The sequence below is a fragment of the Pecten maximus genome, chromosome 5, assembly GCF_902652985.1.
Source record: "Pecten maximus chromosome 5, xPecMax1.1, whole genome shotgun sequence".
NCBI classification, from domain to species: domain Eukaryota; kingdom Metazoa; phylum Mollusca; class Bivalvia; order Pectinida; family Pectinidae; genus Pecten; species Pecten maximus.
This window is the reverse complement of record NC_047019.1, coordinates 13,429,475-13,452,090: the sequence shown is the minus strand read 5'-3', so window position 1 is coordinate 13,452,090 and position 22,616 is coordinate 13,429,475. Positions and strand designations below refer to the sequence as shown.

The following is a 22,616-nucleotide window of genomic DNA, read 5'->3' as shown; positions in this document are numbered from 1 at the left end:
CACTACTTCATATATGTCTTAAATTTCAAATGTCTGACGACTACATTAATCCTCAGCAGTATATAGTGTCTAAGGTTTACTGTTACTCACACCTATATATCAAAATATTTCCAATATCACTTTTAATCACATTATTTTAATTAATTATCTCTGAGCAGAAAATATGGTCAAATGATTTCTTTAAAATACACAGGCGATGATGATATATCTGAATGCCTCTTTTAGAAGGGACCTCTGATTGACTAGACTCAACCAAGCTAAAGAGAATTTCTGTCTACACAATCTGTACATTGTGGTTAGTATTTATCTGGGTTACATAACTCCCTCTAGAGAAAAGAACTCGAGTTTTGATTGGCTACAACAATTCTTGGTAAAGTAACCGTAAGCATGATTTCCTAATCCCTATATGGGTGCCATTGCAATGGAGGTCATGATGAATTATATTGACGATGGTGTCACTGCTAGGGATCGAACTTGGAACCACTGGCTTACTAGCCTTACACCCAACTGATCAAGGTTGAAGCGAAATTCACTCTAGCCGTGCCGTATAATGCGACCATAGTATCTACAAGGGTTAGATAAATATTACTTACAGAATCAGTTCTTTTAGGGCCCAGTTGATCATACGTTGGAGGTGTGGACCTGTTTCCTCCCGTAGGATCACTGCGAGTTTTACTGGCGGATACATGACGCTGGGATGTTGAAGATGATGATGCCACTCCCGATTTCTCACTTGATGACATCGCCCCGGACTGTTCTCCAGACGTGGTATCAGTGTCTTTAAATACGTTTGTGATTTTAACATCCTCTAAACTTACAATGATATCTTTGTCGGCATTTTTCTCCTTAGTCTCACCATCATAAGCATTTAAATTATCCACCGAGAGGAGCTTGTCAACAATCTGTTGTACTTGACGATCAGCCTCCAGGAATGGATTTTCTTCAATGAGATTAAAATTTTCATACAACACACCTAACTTACACACTATTTTGTATATACATTGCTTCTCCACAGTAAAAGTACATATGTATGTCTCTTCTGGTATAACAATTATAACAGCCTATTCTTTTTTTTCGATCGCAATTTCTTTTTGTCAGAGACACTGCATCTTTACCATATATCTAATGATCATAATTACTTTTTGTCAAAAGTGTAGCATTTATACTAAACCTTACCATCATAACTACTTTTTATCAAAGGCGTAGCATCTCTACCACATCTAATACATTATCACAACTGTACGTAATTTACCTTTTTTATCTACGTCCACATTATTTTGCTTCTGCTCATAGAAATCTTTCTGGGAAGATTTCTGAAAGTAAAATAAAAGGAAAAAGTGCTAATTTCAATAGTCAAACAATCACACATGATTATAAAAATGATAACTTATCAAGAGAATTACTGACCAGTTTAATTTGGCACACAATTGTGATTTTTACACTTTGTAAGGTACTCTTGGTGCCGATGTCGGCCATACTTACTGGATTGATATTAGCACTTTGTGAGGTACTCTTTGTGCCGATGTCGGCCATACTTCTTTTACGCCTTCTGGTATGATTGATAGCATCCTTTATCTATAAACAAGAATTATACCATGGTAGTCAAAAATATTAACCTAAATATTAAATATTAAATGGCTGAAATATTAATAGGACTTCAACATGGCTATACGACTTTTAACAAAAATGGTATTCTTGTAAGTTGCAGAATGACTTATTCAACATCTAAAATACCAATGATCAGTTTGATAAATGTAAAACGTTTTTGCCCTTTTCATAAACTGTAAAAGTCCTTTTCACAAACTATGATTATCATCCCTAAACTGGTAGTACTCTAATCAAAAGTCCTTCAGTTGTGATTACCCTATGAAATCCTCTGATGTACCTAATCATCGACTGCAAGCAGAGACATATCTTTAATGAGTAATGAGAGACAACATCAAGTATAAAGATGATAAGTTAACTTAAATATGGAAGTGTCATTATAATTTGACTCCTATTTATGAAATTTTACTAGTAAAAAGTTTGAATACCTTACCTGTCTATTTATAAGGCAATGGAACAGGAAAATCAAAAATCCCTGAAAAAGATTAGTTGTGAAATTAATAGTCTTTCTTAGGTAATACAGTGTATATTCTTAAGTTTATAAAATTCAGGATTTTATTTTTATATTTTATCTATTTACCGATTGAACTGTTACATCTGGACTGTGTAATATATAAATGTGGTTTAAATATACCATTTACTTACCTGTAGCAAGTTAAATATATTACCTGTTGAGAGTTAAATATACAATTTAGTTACCTGTAGCGAGTTAAATATACCATTTATTTACCTGTTGAGAGTTAAATTATCATTTACTTACCTGTAATGAGTTAAATATATTACCTATTGAGAGTTAATATATCATTTACTTACCTGTATAGTATTAAATATATTACCTATTGAGAGTTAATATATAATTTACTTACCTGTATAGTATTAAATATATTACCTATTGAGAGTTAATATATCATTTACTTACCTGTAATGAGTTAAATATAGCAAAGAGGTATTGAAATATAACCATGTCTTCATTAACAGAGAAAACCCCAAATATCCAGGCCACGCCCATCACAGGTAAGAGGACACATAGACTCCGCATCGCAGTCCTGTCAAATGTTAAACAACAAAAGAGCATGATACAGGTTCCTTGGAATTATAAAAACTTCTTCAAAAGTGATCTGAAAATTGTCTCAACGCAAATAGGTGGTCTAAGGGAGATAATTTACTTTAAATAAATCTGATGCATCAAAATTTCCAAGAGATATACTCAATTTGTTTTCATACATTATTATTAAACTATATATATCCATATCATTCAATATGCAGTGTTTCCATTGATTTTTACTTAAGTTTTTACCTTTAAAAATAAATTGAAGTGATATTACAGTACTTTAAACTGTATTTTTTGTGTACAAAGAGAAAAGGTAAAACCAGTCTAAGTGGAGATAACTCTATCTAGCAGTCAAGGCTGGATAGACAAATAATCTATTTTTGCTGCCTTGTTAGTTTCCTTTTCCATTTAATATTTTTTTTTATCAAAGCTAAATAGGATGTAGAGAGGGAAGTCCTACTTTGCCTGTTCACGAGCGGCCTTGGTCATCATTGTGTGGGTGTTAAATAGAGCCCGTATCACAAGGAATAATATCACAGCATTTATCTGGAAAATATCACCAAAAATGAATAATATCACAGCATTTATCTGGAAAATATCACCAAAAATAAATAAAATCATGGCATTTATCTAGAAAATATCACCAAAATAAATAAAATCACAAATTAAAAATTTATTTAACTAAATATTGGAATATATTTGATGTAGAATGTACAGAACAATGGGATGTAGATACTTACAACAATAATCACAAGAACAGGTGCAACAAATGCCCATAACACTCCTGTTGTACTGTACACAGACAACCAGCAACTGTAAACAGATCAAACAAAAGAACATTTTCATAGGAGTATTTCATACCACAGGTAATGTCACACATGTATTACTTATAAGGATAACGATAGCTCAGTTATTTAGAGTGCACCACATAGCCTCAGATGAAGATCGGAGGTGCGTGGTTCAACACTTATTACCTAAATTGGTTTGTGTTACTTGGGAAGCTAAAAATCGGGCTGGTCTGTGCTATCATGGTTGTAACACTTTACACTATTTACCCTTAATGGCATTCAATTGGCCTTCTATATGTTGTTCAGTGAGGTAGTCACCACCAACAAAAAAAGGGCACCTGTTTGTTCTGGGGTAATAAACACAGCAAAAGTATTTCTTATAAGGGATTCTGTCAATGGTTTTCAGGTGTAATCGACTTTGGTATATGTATTTTCCTGTAAAATCCATGTTAACCCTAGCTAGTCCTAATCTTATTTCACCTTTTACAAGAGAATGTATTATATACTCTTCACAAGATACTCATTCCTATTACGTAAAATTGATCCGTCCCAGTAGTTAATTGAACACTTACAACTGTGAGTTTCCGTATCCCTCCAGACTGGTCGCTCCCATAGACACAGCAACAATAACAGCAGGAATTACTGAAAATATCGCAAACATCACTCTGATCTATCCTACTTCATACTTACAAATATTATAGATACGCTCGTAAAAAGTCACAAGCATAGATAAAGATAAATTCTCACTAGTGTAGTACAACAATTTGAAATTGATTCGAAAATGACAATGACGTAGTTAGATATAAACTTTGATTAATACTTATTTGACTAACTTTAACTTGTTTTATCACAAATAAAATCTTACATATTTCCAAGAAAATCATGTTTTTGTAGAACCTTGAAAATCATAATATCAACTACACTTCAAATCCAAATCTTTGTTCACATTTAACAATCCTTTTAAAAATCAAACAAATTAATTACAATGTCCCCAACTTTTAAAATGGAGACTTTTTAATGTCAAGAACTAAAAGCTCTGTAAGTATTATCTTTGTTGTGTCAGTCCATTTACTTACACCAGGACAGAGGCAGGAGCCAGCGGATACGAGAACGGGTGGAAAACACGTATAGTACTGTAAATGCCACTTCAATGCCTTCCGCCAACATTAGGAAAAATACTACCAGGAAAATGTAGTGAAGTACTGCGGCAAAACCTGTACACACATCCTGTGGAAAATTGGAAAATCAAAACCTGTAAAAATATCCTGTGGAAAATTGGAAAATTAAAACTTGTACACATATCCTGTAGAAAATTATAATTGACCGGAGTGGTAACCTGGATTACCTCCCTTTTGATTCTGCTTGTTTTATTAGCAAATATAGTAAAAAATATGGTTATAACCAGCCTTAGATGACTCACTCAACTCGATGTAGGAAAAGCTTGCATATTTGATATAATTCTCACAAGACAAGAAATGAAGTTAAGTGTGAAAGTAATTTGGATTCAAAACTTAAAAATTTTCTACAATTTTGCCCATTTATGAATTAATTTTCCACAATTTTTTAATCTCAACATTTTTTAAAATACAGAAACTGTGATAGGATTTTTTCGTTTGAGATCTATACCAAATTTGTGTTGTACTCTACCTTATTTTCTGTCCTGTTAACACCAACCAGAAATAGAAGGTAAGCGGCAAACAAGGCGACACACAGGTGCATCAGGATGGTGGCTCGGTCACTCCGCACATACCTGTAATTAGCACAGGTAATTACATATAAAAAGTAACTTCAGACCTAGAAACCATCGACCAATACCCTCTCAACCAATGACAAGTGGAAGAGAGAACGTTATGTTAGACTTATTCATTTTGACTGTACTTGTGCATCAACGAATGAGAAAAGAATAGAAAATGATACAACGATGAATTGAAGAAAAAATTATCTTTTTTGTTGGTAAATACTGCTACAGGTTATTTGATATATATGTATTACCAAGGTAAGACAAACCTTTTCAGCTATTTTTCATTCAAAGTCTAATTTCAATCTGATCATTAATCTTCTTTAGTCATTATGCTGACTTTAATATAAGATCAACAGTCTGTCAAAAAAATTATACAACAGCTAAGGCCTGCCCTGAGTGCAGATATAAGTTCTCAATGTGTCATTATTTCTTCAATAATATTTTGAAGTTCAAATCATCAATCTGTACCTTTTAAAGTGAAATCAATAACTGTTGTAATTGTTTTAATTCCATGCATTCTTAAGATGGAAATAATAAACCTGAGACACTGTTTTTAATTCCAATTAACTGTTATCTTACCTCCAGTAACACAGGTACACTACAATGGTGATGAGTAAGAACAACATTGAGATGGCACACCCTACGGCAGAAATGATACTGAGGGCCAACACATGCTGGACGGGCTGCAACAGATAAAATCTAATCACAGCTAAAACAAAAACATTATGTTTTAATTTGTTTGTTTTTCAGAGACAATTGAAATTATTTCCCGATATAAATATCACAATTCCCTCAATAATGTATCTTGGATATTTACATAATTTACATTTATTACAGTGAATAATTTCATTTTCAAACACAATACATGGGATAATTTGAAGTAAGAGGAAAATTTAGATACAGTTAATTTTCATTTTTTTTTTCTTATAAATATGTCTAGAGTTATGGCCCTTTGCCATTAAGCTGGAACTCATGAGCATAACGTTGACAGTGATGTGATTAAAGCTACATTGGATAATCATAAAAAAAATTATGGTATAGTTTCCTGAGTTTTTTTTAACAGAATTTCTCTGTCTAGAGTTATGGCCCCTTACCGTTTTGCCTGGGCTCATGAGCAGAGCAAAGTTGGTGGTGTGATCACAGGTACATGTAGTACTTGTGTCCGATGTACTGACATATCTACAGCCTCTTGTCGACCAAGCTCCATTGGGGGTATTCCTGAGTAAATTTCATAACAATCAACTGATTAAATGCTCATTGATCAAATTTGAAAAAAGCTGATTAACCAAATCAGGGACGTGTAATAGATATATGTGTAATACAATATGTCACCGACCACGCCAAACCTTAGTTGGAATATCAAACATCAAGCCAGCACATAGGACAACTAGAAAACTTACAGGCAAGAAAGTTTACTGATGGTTATATTTACTTCACTCAAATTGAGACATCAAAACAATCAATTGTACTTGAGCTTTAGTGTGCACCCTAATGATTAACTCAAGTTGGAAGTTGGACAAGATTACATCCACAGTATTAGTTAGTTTGTTTGTTTATCTCTCTGTGAAAAAAAAGGGTCATATTGAGTTGGGGATATCTTGTAGTAGTTGGTGACTACCTTACTGAACAACATAATTATGGGAGGCACATGTCATCCAGACCAATTAAGGTAAAGTGTCTTGCCGAAAGACACAACCACAACATTACAGACCAGTCCGTTTCTCAGCTTCCCGAGAAACACAAACTGCCACGTGTAGGGATCTGGAGTCGAACTACGCTCCTCAGATCTTTACCTGAGGTTAACTGACCAGGACTCTAACTGACTGACCATATTTATAGTGGCTCCCATATTTAGATTATACAATGGTGACCATAACACTGTTATACCCACAATAAGTAGTACATTCTCATCTGTTATAGAATGGTGCTAGAATCATATGCTGGTTCCAATATATCGGTTATAGATATAAAGAGTAATCTCCCTTGTATATAATTCCCCTTGTCTTTTATATATTTTGATGATGTACATAAATTAACATGTAACTAATTGATACCATAAGTGTTTTGAAAGTGTTCTGTTTAACTGCATTTTTTTTTTAATTTCAGAAAGTTTTTCAAATATTTTAATCAGGAAAATCTATGATGACGTAACGCATCAATGCATTCTGTTTGTTTCCTACAGAAACTGTAACAATACGTGACGTAAAAACCCGTGGTCCACCGTGCGAGTTATCACTTCCTCTCTCCGACAGGCACAATAAGGAATATATACACGTAGAGAACTCTGTAATCTGTAGGATGTTTATGTAACTGTCCCCAATCATTCCCAAATTTATTGCTTATTTATCTGCTGGATACGTTTTGCCTCTATCATACATGTATTCTTGATTTATAGGGTGTGATTTGATGTAGTTCGGGAGGCAGAAAAAATTGTTACATCAAGTCTCATGTATCAAACATGGCTTGTTGGTTAAAGGAATTATTCTGTTTTGAGACTCGAGGAGTGGATAGAGAATATTTTAGCCTATCCGGCAGTTTCATTGCTGTTAAGTCAAATTTTAATTGCAGTGAAACCTCAAAGTTTTTAATGGAGGAAAAATGATTGTTTAGCAATTTTGTGAAATGGCTGTACAAGTGACCTGCTCGAGACCTTGAGTTTAAGTTTTACCGAGATAAAATGATGGTTGGTTAATGTATATCCCTAAAATAAAGTAGGCATTCAGAGATAACAGTCAGTTATTAAACGCCTTGCGGGGATATTTGTATCTGGAATATTGTTTTTATGATCTATCTGAGTGGTCTGCTGTCATATTCTCACCAGTTCTAATTACATTTTAAATAATTTTTTATGGAATCTTCGAGCAAATGTGGCAGTTGAAACCAGGAATTTGCTCAGTTGAAACCAGGACAAAAACTTGGCAACAGTCTGACAAACCTGGTGCCCCTACGGAGCATGCTGTGTGCCAAAATTATGTAAAGTGCTTATGCTACATAATGAACAAACCTACAACCGATCAATTCATGATGACGTCAATGGTTGTCAAATACACATATCATTTAATTTCAGGGTAACCTTCCAAATTATATTTTAAATTCTATACCTATAGGTTTCATATGAACAATGTTGATAACCTTGTAGTGTGAATCAGTGCTCTTAATTGTAATTCAATGATGCCTGAATTCTTGAACTCTTCCATTTCTGTTAACCAGCCTAGCTAGCTAATATGGCTCAAGTTAATTTACCAGTTATGTTTAAACAAAATTCTTAATTATTAGGGGGTGTTGGTGTTGGTTGGTTGGTGTTTAAAGAAAAAAACCACATTGTGCATGCTTTGTGAAATATGAAATTCACTGAATTTAGATAGATTTTGATTTAAAATGTACAAACACATCAATTCTTGTAATCTATATTTCTAGAAAACTTAATATACTACTTCATTGTCTTCAATGTTCGATAATTAACTTCAGGGGTCTGACTGTGGGAGGAAACCGGAGTTCCCGGAGAAAGCCCACACCATTTCACACCTGATTAGGGAATCGAACCCCAGTCGCCTAGTTGAAAGGCAAGTGTGCTAAATACCACTGTGCTACCCAGCCACCCATGAACCTTCTAGGAATGTCACTTAGTAATGAAACCAATTTTTCCTTTACTACCGTTTAAATCCTGCTTATATTTTGCTAATTTAATTCACTTAAAAGACTAGCTATACATTTCTTTTAATTCAATCTACATTAGTGAATATTCTGGAAATTGTTACCCTTTCCTATATATACATATACATAAGCATGCATGTACATTACACTTTCTTGAACAGTGTTTTCATTTTCAATATAATAACACTGTACCCTTGCTGTACATGTGTTCATTCCAAGTTTTCCTTGTTATAAACTACTTTTCCTCATCATAAACTACTAAGCTTCAACACTTTGATAAAACTGTGATAATCTTTTTAATAATTTCTACTAACATTTTTGTTGTCCATATCTAATGGTATGTATTCATGGCTGAGTTTTCATCATTTTATTTGTTGGAATACAACCTCTTATGAGCTTATGTTCTTTTGTTACCATACATTATAAAAATAATTTACCAGGATATTAAAACTACAGGTTTATCTAAATTCTGACACCATCTCTTCTTTAGATTCTCTATTTAGATTAACAAATTCCTTATTCACCTTTTCCTGTTAAACAGGCAAAAAAAACCTGATAAAGAGCGTTAAATATTTATGTCCCTATAGTAAGTAGCTGTCACTGGGCTGTACATAATCCCTCTACTCGCCTGATTGTGTGTGTTTACTGTATATCCTGATCATGGTACCTGCCAATAGCCAGTTGTAAATTTCCACATGGGGTTTTCCAATGTAAAACAAAAATATCTTAGCTAGAAATTTCCAGTACACATATACTCTGTATATCATTTCCTGTACTGAAAACAATGACTGTACTAGTCTAGCCAGCCCTGATGGTAAATATATTAAACAATCTGTAGGTCTGTGCGCCAGTGGGGCTGTCCCAATGTCACAAATCCTGCACAAGGTGGCGATTCCAGCATAAATATGAGCAGGTATTTAGTTATTTTCATATTTGCATTGTTAACTTTCTCTATTTTGGCCATGCAGAGAGTTTTTTATTTTCAATTAACTCCTCCCACCACCCCCATAACTACTGAATAACCTACCTGCTAACATAGTGTACAACAAATTAATCATTTTTTGTACATTTGCATAACAAATGTAAAGGTCACTCAGATTATATTTAGCCAATTTTAAAATTTGGTCACAGTTTTCAACTTTTATTACAAAGCATTCCAATTATTCCCTACACCTAACCAAAATATTTCATACTTTTACATCAAGGAGCTTGCAGGTTAATCTGATAGGGTTAGGCAGAGTTCTTAATTTTCAGCAGTCATAGCATGTGAAAAATCAAGATAATCATAAGATATGCTGTCTTTTTATGAAATTTAGATATGTTTTATGACTTCTTTGTGAATAAGAAAACAATAAAAATATCATTATTTAACCAAGAATTAGGTATAAGATTTAAAGTTTAACATGAACAATATACAGTAAAATGAACATAGGTATACCTAAGAGCCTCTTAATGAAAACACATATAAATGAATGTAGATTTGTCATGTTAATGACATACAGAATCATCAAATTCAGGATTATTCAGAGAAAGTGATGCACTCATTATGTGATTCACATTTGTTGTTATGTGATTCACATTTGTTGTTATGTGATTCACATTTGTGGCAATATGATTCACATCTGTGGTTATGTGAAATTAAAATTGTTGATTAATATTCTTATTAGCTATAACAACGTATATTGACAGTACAATAAAAAATCATTTAATCAGTTGCACATGCAAATTAGCAACAAATAACATTGATATAGGTTTTAAACGAGTACACAGTATAAAGTCATTTTGGACATTTGTGATTTTTTTTAGGAAAACATCATAATTGTCTGTGGTTTAAATCAACACCAAAGACAGGAATTTAAGGAATTTTCACAGCATTTAAATTGAATCTTCAGGTAATGACAGCAGATTTCAAGAATTTTTCTAGGTATTTTGATTGAAATTCAAGGAATACAGCTGTACTGAATTCTAAAACTGTCAAGGCATGGAGCTGAAGACATTTCCATACATGGGCTGCACTTCAAAAACTTTTGATAGTATAAAGTAGAGCTATGCATAATGTACGAATATCCAAAACCATACTGTGTTCCTCCAACTGGTGTTGATACCATACAAGCTCTTACATACATATGATTTGGTGACATAATGTGGATTGTTTGTATCCAACGTTTCTCAATGTTAATGCAATCATATTGGCATACTTGATTACCTCTGGAATGAAGGCTGAATAATCTATTGAAGAAATCTTTTTGTTGGGTTACAAGTCTTAATTGGAACACTGCACCTTTTTTAAAGTTCCGAGAGTATTTATACATTAAGTTAATTGCTCTGTCACTGATTTTACAGCATAACCACCAGTATAAACTGGTATTGAGGGGGGAGGGGGGGGGGGAGGATTTAAATTTTAAATGGACTTTCCCATTGAATATTGTATACATTCTGCCATATGACTGAAATGTTTGATAGTATTCAATAGAAAACCATTTTTTCATGTTTTATTTCAAGACAAAAAACTAAAAACAATACATTTAAAACAATACATCTAAAAACAATACATCTAACGACAATGAAATCAGAACAAGACTTTTGACCCAAACTCTTATTCAACCTAGAACTATATATATATGTGTAACACACATTTGGTTACTATCAATAGATATATCAGAAACAAGAGGCCCATAAGGCCTGCATTGCTCATCTGGATATGTCAGTAGTTAAGATAAGTTATCACAAAAACTTTTCCTATGTTGGTATCTGCTACACAGTACCACAAATAGCAGTCAACATTTTCCTTTAAACTAACATTTAGCTTTCTGGTTCCAAAGAAAATTCAAAACAAATTAAGTTGAAAAGCACTCAACATTAATAACCAATTAAGACTATTTATGCAATTTTTTTTTCACTTCCCCCATGGATGCTTCTGACTTAAGTTTGGTCTAAATCAATTCATTAGGTCATAACTAGTAGTGATTTAAAGGACTTAAATCTATTTCGATGCTGGGCCCTGTGGGAATTGAGTAGCGATTTAAAGAAAACGCTGCACCATGGCATAAACTCACTGGTCCTTCAGACCAGATGAGCTTATTGGAAAAAGAGAATGATCAGCTGTGAACAGATGAATATAGATATGAACATTATTTCCTCCAATACCCCACTGATCAACAGTACTATACTATACAATTTATCATGGAATTTAATACTTTGAACCTGTGATTTATATACAAACTATACAATTTATCTTGGAATTTAATACTTTGAACCCATGATTTATATACAAACTATACTATTTATCTTGGAATTTAATACTTTGAACCCGTGATTTATATACAAACTATACAATTTATCTTGGAATTTAATACTTTGAACCCGTGATTTATATACATACTAACATCATCATTTTTATTACAGACAACACTAGGTAATGACTATGGGAGGGTCCTCAGGCATCCAGGGCATTTCTGTGCTTCTGTCAAGATATATTGACAAAAATTTTACTGGGACAAAGGAGACAGCAGACAACAGGCGACGGGTCCTGCTCATACAAGAATCTTCACATAATTGTGTGGATAATCCCAGAAATGTATTCTATGGTGGAAGCCACTCTGAGGGGATCCACATGTCCGGATCTGCTATAGATACAATGTTTATAGACAACGATGTGTTAGTTATTTACCCCGGACAGAGAATTCCTCCGGACAGCACACACAAGCCAGTGTTGTACATAGGCAAGGCTCCAGAGGCTAACTGTAAACCTGGCTACGTCACCTTACAGCTCGGTGATTTAGGGGAAAAACGTAATGCTATCATGGTTAATTCGCTTAAAAAAATTGGGGAGAATACATTCGTCTCCGGTGACATCTTCAGAGAGCAAATAGTCAAACAACAGAGCGATGCTGCAGGTACTCCGAGAGCATCTCCTGGACTGAGTAGTACATACCAAACAGAGGGTTCTACAAGTGATTTGATTGTCAGCTTTGCCTGTAAAAGTTGGCCTCGAGATGCTGATGAGTGGGTAACGCGTACACGTTTGTTTGGATGGCCACCTCAAAAACTCATCGACCGGATAGTGCGCAATGGTTTTCACCTTGTGCCATTACGAGGGCGACACACAAAGGATGAAGAACTACAGTGGAGGATATCCCTGGCATCAGCTGAGAGATCTTTAGTTCATGCCTTCAGCCACAGCCAACTGAAGGTTTACTGCTTACTGAAGTATTTCTTTACTCAGTTGGACAAGACACAGTTGCAAGATGAATTTACTGGCTATGATGGAATCATCAGCTTATCTGTTCTGAAAATGCTGATGTTTTTCTCAGTGGAAAACTCTCACCCAAAGCTGTGGCAAGAACAGAACTTGTTCTACTGTTTTTGGTTTTGCTTCAACATTCTAATGACATGGGTCAAGAGAGGAACCTGTCCAAATTACTTCATATCGTCCGGTGAGTTATTCCAGCAAGAATTCCTGGGTAACGATCAACAAAGATTTCTCGATATTCTAACACATTTCCACTCAAAGAAACTACAGTGCATTTCACATGAAAGATTTTTGGGACCCAAAATATTGGAAAGTGTTTGTGATGCAAAAGTTCAAGCTGAACTTTTGTGCCCATACACTGAAATGGAAATGGAATATTACCAAGACATGGGACTATTTGTACAACTGGCAATGCCAAGTCGGACGAGTGGATTAAATTTTACCCGGAATCTGACAGGGGCACTGAGTTTACTGATGAACTCAAAGACAGAAGTGGATGATGTGATTACTTTTAGTCACGCGACTAGTTTACTAGCGCATATGACACAACATGATGCCAGTCCGTATATCATGGCTGGAACCACTGGCAACAAGACTCGGTACGCGAGCTTGAGGAAATGCAAAAATCATTTGACATGTACATCCTCAGTAAGTTCATCCGAACTGTGCTACTTAGCAAATTTTCACTTTTTGTCTGGAAACTACAATAAATCACTCGAGTTGTGTAGAACTGTAGTGTCTCAACCTTTATATCACATGAAAAGTCAAATGCTTCTTCCAACGGAACAAAAAGCAAGATACATCAAAGAATACTGTGGAAAGGGATACACTTTATTTTACAAGCTGAAGAAAACCTTCACCAAATCTCTATCTTTTGAGAAAGACTGCTTGTATCTTCCCCAGCTTCATCCGGAGGTATCGAAAAGCCCTGTTGGAGTAAGGATCCCGACGCTACCCTACGCAGTGTTCTTGTCCTTCCTGTGTTGTCATGAACTTGGTGACACTTTGGGACGTGACAACACACTACGTAACTTGATAGTAGTGAAGTACGATTACTTAGAGGGAGGACACACGAGTTGGATGGTGCACACACTCCTGGGTATCTGTTACGAAACTTTGGGGGATCATCACAGAGCCATCAGGTGTTACACGGACTCAAAAAAGTCTAAGACCGAGCTCCATGAATTCAACCCAGCCTCTGAGAGAATCGAGGCTTTAAAGAAATCAGAAACAAGATAATATTCCCTCATCCTACCCCTGTTGATTTTAAACTACTTTTTAACTTTGTGGTACAATAAGAAGAGATTCTCCAAGAACCAATTTCCTGCAACGTTTATATATGTTGTGGATCATCTACTAGGCTTCGGGAGGATTCCTAGTGGAATGCAGCCTAATTAATTATAAGGGTCCTCTTAGAAAGAAGTTAATAAATGGAAAAGAAGAGGAGTAACTCCTTCAGTTCAGTTTTCAAACAGTATGTTCTCATTTCTTCTTCTATAAACTGGTTGCCGACTTATTTCACCTTAGACAGGCATTAATCGGGGCGCAGTTCACATGGTGGACATGTAGTTAGAAGTGACAAAGGAGGTCATGACATCTCAAGTCAGGAGTGGTACCTCTTCTTATTCATCGCCTTGTGGTTAGTTAAATATTGAATTTATTGCAACAAAGCCAGTGAAATCTAAGGCCTTGATTAAATAATTGACTGATTAAAGTAAAACAAAATACTCACGGTACTGTGAAGTCCCAGAACACACAGGAGGGTGAGGAATAGTTTGTCTGAAAATATAAAATAAAATTTATATCATAGAAAATACAATGACTTGATACTGATTTAAAGTTCAACGCTTAATGAATTAAAAATCAGCTAATTTGATTTATTTGTTTTTTTGAATTTCAAGTTTCAATTCATTTAAAGACACATGCTTTTCTTATCCCAATATATAGGAGGTGTTACACCAAAGCCCTGAGCTGGTACATGGTTACCGTACATACATACGACTGTCATCATAGAAATCAGCACATAATATATACATATATATATAACAAGGAGCCACAAAGTATGGCATAATTCCTTGCACCCATCTAACTCCAAATACGATACATATATACCCACCTTATAAAAGAAGTTTATATCTTGATGTAGATTTTTTTTTTTTTTTTTCACTTGAAAAACAGCACAACTAGGTCACAAGCATCATATACATGTAGACAGAAAGTTTTATGGAGTTGAGTGGAACAGTGTTGATGTTTTAGGAATTAAGTAAACAGTAATTTTGTGCTTTTGACTTTGTTGCCATGGTAACAGATAATATATATAATTGAAAAGGCATAACTGTAACCTAATAAACCCAGAAAATTTTGTGGAGTTGAATGGTTTTTAGCCCCCTCGGAAGGACAGAGCCCGATGCAATATCCCCCGCAAACAGTTTCACGGGGGATGATGAAAATTGTCAAGTATGATCTCTACAGACGAATTATTCGTCTGTAGAGATCATACTTGACAATTTTCATTCCAAAAACGATCTCAAAACGTCCAATAATATAAATAATCTCAGAATCATTAAGCTTTTCAAAAATATTTATTTATTTATTACCACCAGCAGGAACGGGCTCTCTCAGAGGATTTTGAACTCTCTGATGATGGTGTCTACCCAGGGAGTTCCCTACAAGAAAGATGCTTCTCTCTGGAAGGGACTGTGCAACAGCAGAATTTCCATGTCATTTGGAGAGACAAAGTGTGTTTGGCTTCCATTGTACATAATGAAGACTATTTTCAGGAGAAAATTATAGTGACTGTGTTGAATTGATATCTTAATTGAAATTATATTGTGGCTTGTACATTGCTTTAAATACTTTAAATATTGTTGTACATTCTGATATTATGTCCAGTAAAAGTTGCTATTTAGTTTGATTTGTAGATGCTGTATCATAGATATAATAGTTGCTATTAATATGTTCACTGATAATATTATAGTGCAATTTATTAAATGTATAACTGAAATGTTTTAATTTATAATACTTGACATTGCACTATGATCTTGATGTGAATGTTTATCATATTTATAACAGTAAAAGATGCTATTTGAGTTTGTTACAGCAAGTTGGAGTTGAGGTTGAAATGGTTTTGTGAAAATAAATTGATGATTGTCAAAATGAGGAATGTATGTTTGTAGTTTTTTCAAGTAATGGTATAAGCTGTTATTTTGTTTTAATTTAAAAGATATATATGGCAGAGAGTGAGCAAATGATTAAAATGCATATCTAATTAGAAATAAATAAAACAACATAATTAAATCTCTATTCTTAATGTCATAATTGATGATGTTTCTCGAAACGTCGCACCGCGTTGCTGCATGACATCCACAAAAGTACATGTTCAGAAAAAAATTTCAAAAAAATTTCCTCCACCCATCATTTTGAAATTGTGGTGATCCCTGGAATAATACATAAGGAAAAGATCTTGTCAAGTTTTTCTTTATAATATGATATATTTTATTTATATACAATTATTCACCAAATAAATGAATTAGATTTCCCCTAAGAAAGGATCCAAAATAGTCATAACCAGTTGACTGGACTTACCAACGAGTGCTGGAATGTGAGTTCCACTAAATTACTGACTCCAGATATGGCAGGTACTACAGCAATTTCCAGGACATCAGAGTTAACATCGTACCTATCATCTGCATCCTCAACGTCACTGAAAACAGTATTTATACACATAATATGATATATATTATGTATACAGAACCCATGTCTGAAAATTACTGCTTAAAATGCAAAGTTATCTGGGGAAAAATAGAAAAAGGTTACCTGGCCTATATGTACATGTACAGTAATCTAGCAATGTGAAATCACTTTTAAAGATTCTACACTGTCAACAAAGTATGCATTGCTTGTCACAAAATAAATAAAATGGCACCCTGGGTATACTGGGTATACTGTATAAAATGTATCTAATCAACACTAACAGGAAAAAGAATAAAGGCAACCTAAACATGATTATACTACGGGGTCTCCTTGTAGTAGTTGGTGAATACCTCACTGAATAACATACAGGAGGCACCTAGTATGCCATCCAGACCATTTAGGGTAAAGTGTCTTGCCTAAGGACACAACAACGATGGCAAAGACTGGCCTGTTTCTCAGCTACCCGAGAAACACAAACCAACACGGATAGGGAGGGTTGAACCACACACCTCGGATATTCATCTGAGGTTTCAAAGCCTTGCATTGCTTATGAGACCAAAAGTTTTATAGAAAATATATATAGAGAACAATAGAATTTGTCAGAGTCAATTATTGATTATTCCTTCATTTTAAATTTATGAAAGGAGAAGCTAAAAATTTTAAAGTAACAGTGTAAAGTATGTAACCTTTGGTTAGAGCATATGTATCAAAATAAACAACAGCCTATTACTGTTTTCAATCTATCAGAGCTAAACTTTGAGATGTAGGACCATTACAGACATAAATCACAATGAAAACTGATCTGGACAGTGGTCACCTGGTTTGAGATTTAATTACCCGTGAATGATTTATACAATATTAACATGTAACTTACTTGTCAGTGATAAGGTAGGTGTGCATTAGATTAGAGATGTTCCGGTAGAAGATTCCACTGAAACCAATCTTCTGGGCTGCAATTTAAAAGTTAATCATTCAAAGTTCATGTTTGTAATCCCAATTCAACTTTGACCTTAACCTCTGACCTATCTAATGGAACACCAAGCAAACTTTAACTGCTATTTTATCTAAAATGATAGTGGCAATCATATAGAGCACAAATACCCAAATAAAGAAATAAAAGGAAATAAAAGGAAGTGACAAAAACATCTCTTTTTTGTGAACTTTCTTACCTGTTATTTCAGTATGACCTTGATATTGCATTTATTCAGATTAGTCCTGTGAATTTGTACTGAGCTATCTAATTTGTGGAAAACATATACCGAAGAACAAATTAAGTTATCGTATATTCATTGTTTTCCAAAGGTCATTATCAACTTTGACCTTCCTGATTAATCGTAGTTGCTGTTCGTTTTATTATTTGGCCCTGGGCTCTCCCGCTATGGTGTACGTTATAAACTGTTTCACATTATGAACTAATTTGATGTTGTATCTGATTGGTAACTCCAAACTTTATTCACAACATATATTTCCAGATTTACTGGATATTGAAAAAGGAGTGCATTGTGTATTAGAGGAACCTTACCTGTACCACCTCCCAGACTACTGGTGATCATATCCTTCTTAATGACCCCTCCGGTAGTCGATGTCTTCACCCAGTCTGGTAGTGGTCGGGGTGCACTTGGCACTCAAAGGCAGGGTTGGGCTTACTTATTGAAGGTCGCGCGATTTCCTGGGGTTTCTGGTCCCACCACAGTCACATCACTGAAACACAATTAGAGCAGTCAGAAACGAACGAACGAACGAACGAACGAAGAATGAATGAATGAAGTAAATATCATATAATGAATTTCCCTGTAAAAATTACATGTGTGAATTTACATCCTTTGTGAATATTGTTTCCAGAATAATCACAATTCAAAATTAAAACTTCTGTGAATACAATCAAGAACTTAAAATTCAATGTATTTTTTTGGATCTCACTAAAAGGAAGTGATCTTTATATTGAGAAATTAAATAATAATTAAACCCTTTATGGTTAGTGAAGTATTTTAAGCCCCTATATATACATTTTCATGCTTGAGATGTGAATCCTTCCTCAGGAAACCTAGGGAAACAGGGCTACAACTGAATCACTTCAGATTATACCATAGGTCTTGAAAACAATCAGTTTTCATCTATATACTTATATATACTTAGGTTATCTAGTCATGCTTACCAAGGTTAGGTCGCTCCACCTGTTGGTTGAAGTTCTGTGTGTTGTCTCCCATCTTGGTACCAACTTTACCAAACTCTGTAGCAACCTGCATTAGCCCTGATACGCCCTTCCCTCTCTACAGGAAAATCAAAGAAAGCATTAGAAAGAATTAGCATTGAAAAAACACTTACCTCTCTACAGAAAAATCAAAGAAAGCATTAGAAAGAATTAGCATTGAAAAAAAACAATGTTGATTAAATCATTTTTTTTACTCTCAGTATCAATATTTTAGATCTGTAAATATCATTCAATTAAACCCTGGAGCTGTGTTAAATTTTTCCTGATAATTCAAAGTAATTTGAATGGGAGACTGTTCTCACTCTTCGCTTCTGTAACTCCCAGGCCGGCTTGTTGACATCATCCAGTAGATTATTGGCCGAGTTCGCAAAGGCCTGAAAATGTAGATAAAGGAATAAGTCAAATTTTCATCATAATCCTAATAAATATCAAACATACTTTATATCAAAACCAGAAGCCTGTCATCAAGAAGTTGCAAAACGTCAACTAGCCTTTAATTTGAAGTAGCTTTTGAATCAGTTGATTTGTAGACGATATATACTGTGCATGTATTGCACAAAGCTAGGAAATGTCTATAACACATGATTGGCCCCTCCCCCCTCCAATTCAACAATTCATCTCATGCAAAAGAGGATCTAATTTGACCCTTGACCCTTTAACCTTGACCAAAGACAACCAGAATGTGATGTGGGATGCTCAGTCAAATATGAGCAATATCCATAGCTTGGTTTCTTCGGAGAAGTTGTTTACATCATTTAGCCAAAATGACCCCTTTTGACCCCGCCCCTCAGCCCTGTCATTTGTACAGTTTTGAATCTCTACCCTAAGGGGATGCTACCAGACAAATATGAGAGATATCCATTGCTTAGTTTCAAAGAAGAAGTTGTTTATATCAATTTAGCCAAATTTGCAAAAGATGTGGCGTTAGAACACGATATAATGATCGATACTAAATATAAAATATAAGCCAATCTGTTGAGGGATTCTCAAGATATAATGTCCTTGATGCAGAATGGGATGAGACACAACACGGAACAGAATGAAATGGATGGACATTGGTCGAACAGAATCTTTCCCTACCTTTGGGGTGTGACAAAGAAATCTCAACCCGAGTGGGAAATTCATGAATGTCCTACCCGAGGCTTGGACATTCATGAATTTTTAATAAATGCATATCCCATCGGTGATCAAGGTCTGTCTGTAGATATTGTCATTTGAAGAAGTACCCATCACAGCTCCCAAAAAATGCAAGCCTGGCAATGTCATTACACAAGAAAAATAGGTCTAAAAATATCTCACAATATCACTAAAACACGGTATCAGTGAAACTTTTCTGATTTTAAAAACAGTACAGCTTGTCATTTCATAAACTGTGTTTCTTATGCATATCTAACATTAAATAACAACGCGGGAACTATAGTGAAAGTAGTTCCAGAAGTACTTCCAGCTCAGATCTCTCATGTTTAAAACTGGAGGAAAATCTGTGAAATGTGGGAGAATATATGCTTTTATCCCCTGTCCCCGCCCATAAAATAGGAATATTGGATGTTTACCTCTATAGCGTTGACAGTGACAAAATTGTTATCACGGTCACTAACAGTGATGACGTTGCTCAGGATGTTTACACAAGCATCCATGTCACCACTGTTGAGTGAATGGCCTTGACCTGTGATGTCAGAGAGCAACACTAGAGAGTTCTCAGGGGAGGTAACCTCCACTCCCTCCTTCATCTTGACAGTCTAGAAAAGAAATGCATTATAAGTGATTGCTATCTAAAAATGTATCAGCTTCATGTACACATCATGAGTAATCAGAGTGTATAAAGACCAAGGATCCTAAAATACGTCCATTACTTTTGTATAAATATCCTTTATAACATATCAAGATCTTCTAAAGAAACAAAAAAGTATGAATATAAGTAGCAGGGTCTTAAACATACAAAAATTAATGCTTACAGTTAATCAATATATAGATTATTTTAAGACTTTTAAATTCTGGTGCCAGATGATCAGCTCATAGTAAAAGAAATGTCTGAATTTTCACTTTAAGTATGGTTCCTGTTGAGAAGTTAACATACTTGAGCTGAAAAAGTCTAAAATAAGTATTCAAGCTGAAAATTTGCATGCCTCTTATAAGATCAACATTTTCCATCAAATTGCTCACATACTTTAACAACATCATGTTAAATGTTTGCCTGTTTAACTACATGTACCTGAACCTCCAGTTCTGAGAGATCCACTCTGACACACCCACTGTAGTCGGGCGGCCCCCACACACCTATGGATGAGCAGTCACGTTCCACTGTACCTGTAAAAAGGTAAAAATGAGGTTAACAACATTTCGTCCAGATACTGGCCTGATCATTATCTATCTCTAACTCTAGAATTATATATAATCAGGAACCAAATTCATTCCTCAATTTGTGTATGAACATGGTACAACATACATAAAGGTTGTGAATCAGGCCTTATAAGGTCTCACCGATACTAAAAAAAAATATATTCTCACTTTCACCATCATCTGTGATTTTATCTCGTGCATATGAATGACAACAATTGCAAAGGGAGAGATTAATTCTGCCAATAACTGCAAGGAAGTTACAAAAACACCCAATAGAGTTAAATTTTCAGACTAACATATGATTGAGAAAGAACTAAAACCCTGTAAAGTGGAGTCAACATGAATTCAGGGATATAGTTAATTTAATGAGTTACTTTCTAACAGAGTAAATAAAATATAAAGTAAAAATTATATCAATCCTACTTACCATCCAGTTCAGCTGGGCATTCTTGTATTTCTTGTCCTCCGGCAATCGTCTCTGTCCACATCGTTCCTTGGGGGTCCATCTCCGGGGGACAAACAATAGCTATCCAACAACACAATCATTTGTTAAGTAGAATATCAAATCAATAATTAATCACATAATTAATTTTGATGTCGTAAATGCACAAAATATAGCTAAATACATCAATTTATCTTAGTAACTAATGATAATCATATTTTGAAAACACAATCAGCAGTCATTGATACATACCACCAGGTTGCCTGATGGTCAGCTTCATGGAGAGCCTGTGTCCAGTTCCAGCCACATTGGTAGCCTCACACGAGTACTGGGTATCTGCTGTGACCTCCCTGACCACCAACATTTCCGTGTAGGATGATAGGAGCAGGAACTGGACACCTGTAACGAACCAATACTTAACACAGCTCAAATCGCCTGGATGGGTTGGACCAAAGTTGTTGGTTTTTTATAAAGACCTTTATCCTGAGGATGGGCCTAGCTAGTGATCTTATTACAGTATCTTGTGGGCCGTGACAAAGACTAGGAAGTTATTGAATTAAAACAAGACTGGTTTTAATACCTGCAGGTCGTTTCTTAAAGATTTAAGTCCGAAAAAACATTAGAAAAGTCTGAAGCCATTCAGGATAGATTAAAGGGAAATAACCCAATAAATCGGCCAAACAGTAACATTACTTAAAACAACAATTTTGTGCGACGTACTTTTCAAAGCACATTTGAGAATATTTGTTTAATATTTATTCAGCATAAAATATTAATGAAATATAAGTTTTATCTGTATTGTACCAAAAAACTTAATGTGTCATATTAAAGATGTGAC

General features: G+C 34.7%; 2 protein-coding genes across 3 annotated transcripts in view; one reads left to right on the top strand and one right to left on the bottom strand.

Moving 5' to 3' along the window:
- LOC117328316 overlaps window positions 1–22,616 on the bottom strand; it is a 34,477-nt gene that overhangs the window by 9,346 nt on the left and 2,515 nt on the right. The window contains exons 5-26 of the mRNA XM_033885839.1: window positions 22,031–22,177; window positions 21,764–21,862; window positions 21,209–21,303; window positions 20,550–20,735; window positions 19,299–19,370; window positions 18,940–19,054; window positions 18,307–18,408; window positions 17,659–17,734; window positions 16,677–16,794; window positions 14,824–14,870; window positions 6,280–6,403; window positions 5,765–5,868; window positions 5,092–5,194; window positions 4,521–4,671; window positions 4,017–4,086; window positions 3,397–3,469; window positions 3,117–3,202; window positions 2,525–2,651; window positions 2,039–2,080; window positions 1,483–1,575; window positions 1,253–1,313; window positions 594–940 (exon numbers count right to left, since the gene is read on the bottom strand). Coding sequence (XP_033741730.1) covers window positions 594–940; window positions 1,253–1,313; window positions 1,483–1,575; window positions 2,039–2,080; window positions 2,525–2,651; window positions 3,117–3,202; window positions 3,397–3,469; window positions 4,017–4,086; window positions 4,521–4,671; window positions 5,092–5,194; window positions 5,765–5,868; window positions 6,280–6,403; window positions 14,824–14,870; window positions 16,677–16,794; window positions 17,659–17,734; window positions 18,307–18,408; window positions 18,940–19,054; window positions 19,299–19,370; window positions 20,550–20,735; window positions 21,209–21,303; window positions 21,764–21,862; window positions 22,031–22,177 — 2,438 coding nt within the window. The remainder of the gene's footprint in view (window positions 1–593; window positions 941–1,252; window positions 1,314–1,482; window positions 1,576–2,038; window positions 2,081–2,524; window positions 2,652–3,116; window positions 3,203–3,396; window positions 3,470–4,016; window positions 4,087–4,520; window positions 4,672–5,091; window positions 5,195–5,764; window positions 5,869–6,279; window positions 6,404–14,823; window positions 14,871–16,676; window positions 16,795–17,658; window positions 17,735–18,306; window positions 18,409–18,939; window positions 19,055–19,298; window positions 19,371–20,549; window positions 20,736–21,208; window positions 21,304–21,763; window positions 21,863–22,030; window positions 22,178–22,616) is intronic.
- On the top strand, window positions 12,637–16,251 carry LOC117327219. 2 transcript variants are annotated; one of them, XM_033884091.1, is made up of 2 exons: window positions 12,637–14,730; window positions 15,698–16,251. In XM_033884091.1, the coding sequence occupies exon 1, from the start codon at window positions 12,642–12,644 to the stop codon at window positions 14,328–14,330; it is 1,689 nt and encodes a 562-aa protein (XP_033739982.1). In that variant the 5' UTR covers window positions 12,637–12,641; the 3' UTR covers window positions 14,331–14,730; window positions 15,698–16,251. The 2 variants fall into 2 exon arrangements, with proteins under 2 accessions (XP_033739982.1, XP_033739981.1); XM_033884090.1 differs by having other exon boundaries at window positions 15,695–16,251.

What these genes read in the sequence shown, in the direction of transcription:
- LOC117327219 (XM_033884091.1), top strand. Translation starts at nt 12,642, where the DNA reads ATGGTTAATTCGCTTAAAAAAATTGGGGAGAATACATTCGTCTCCGGT.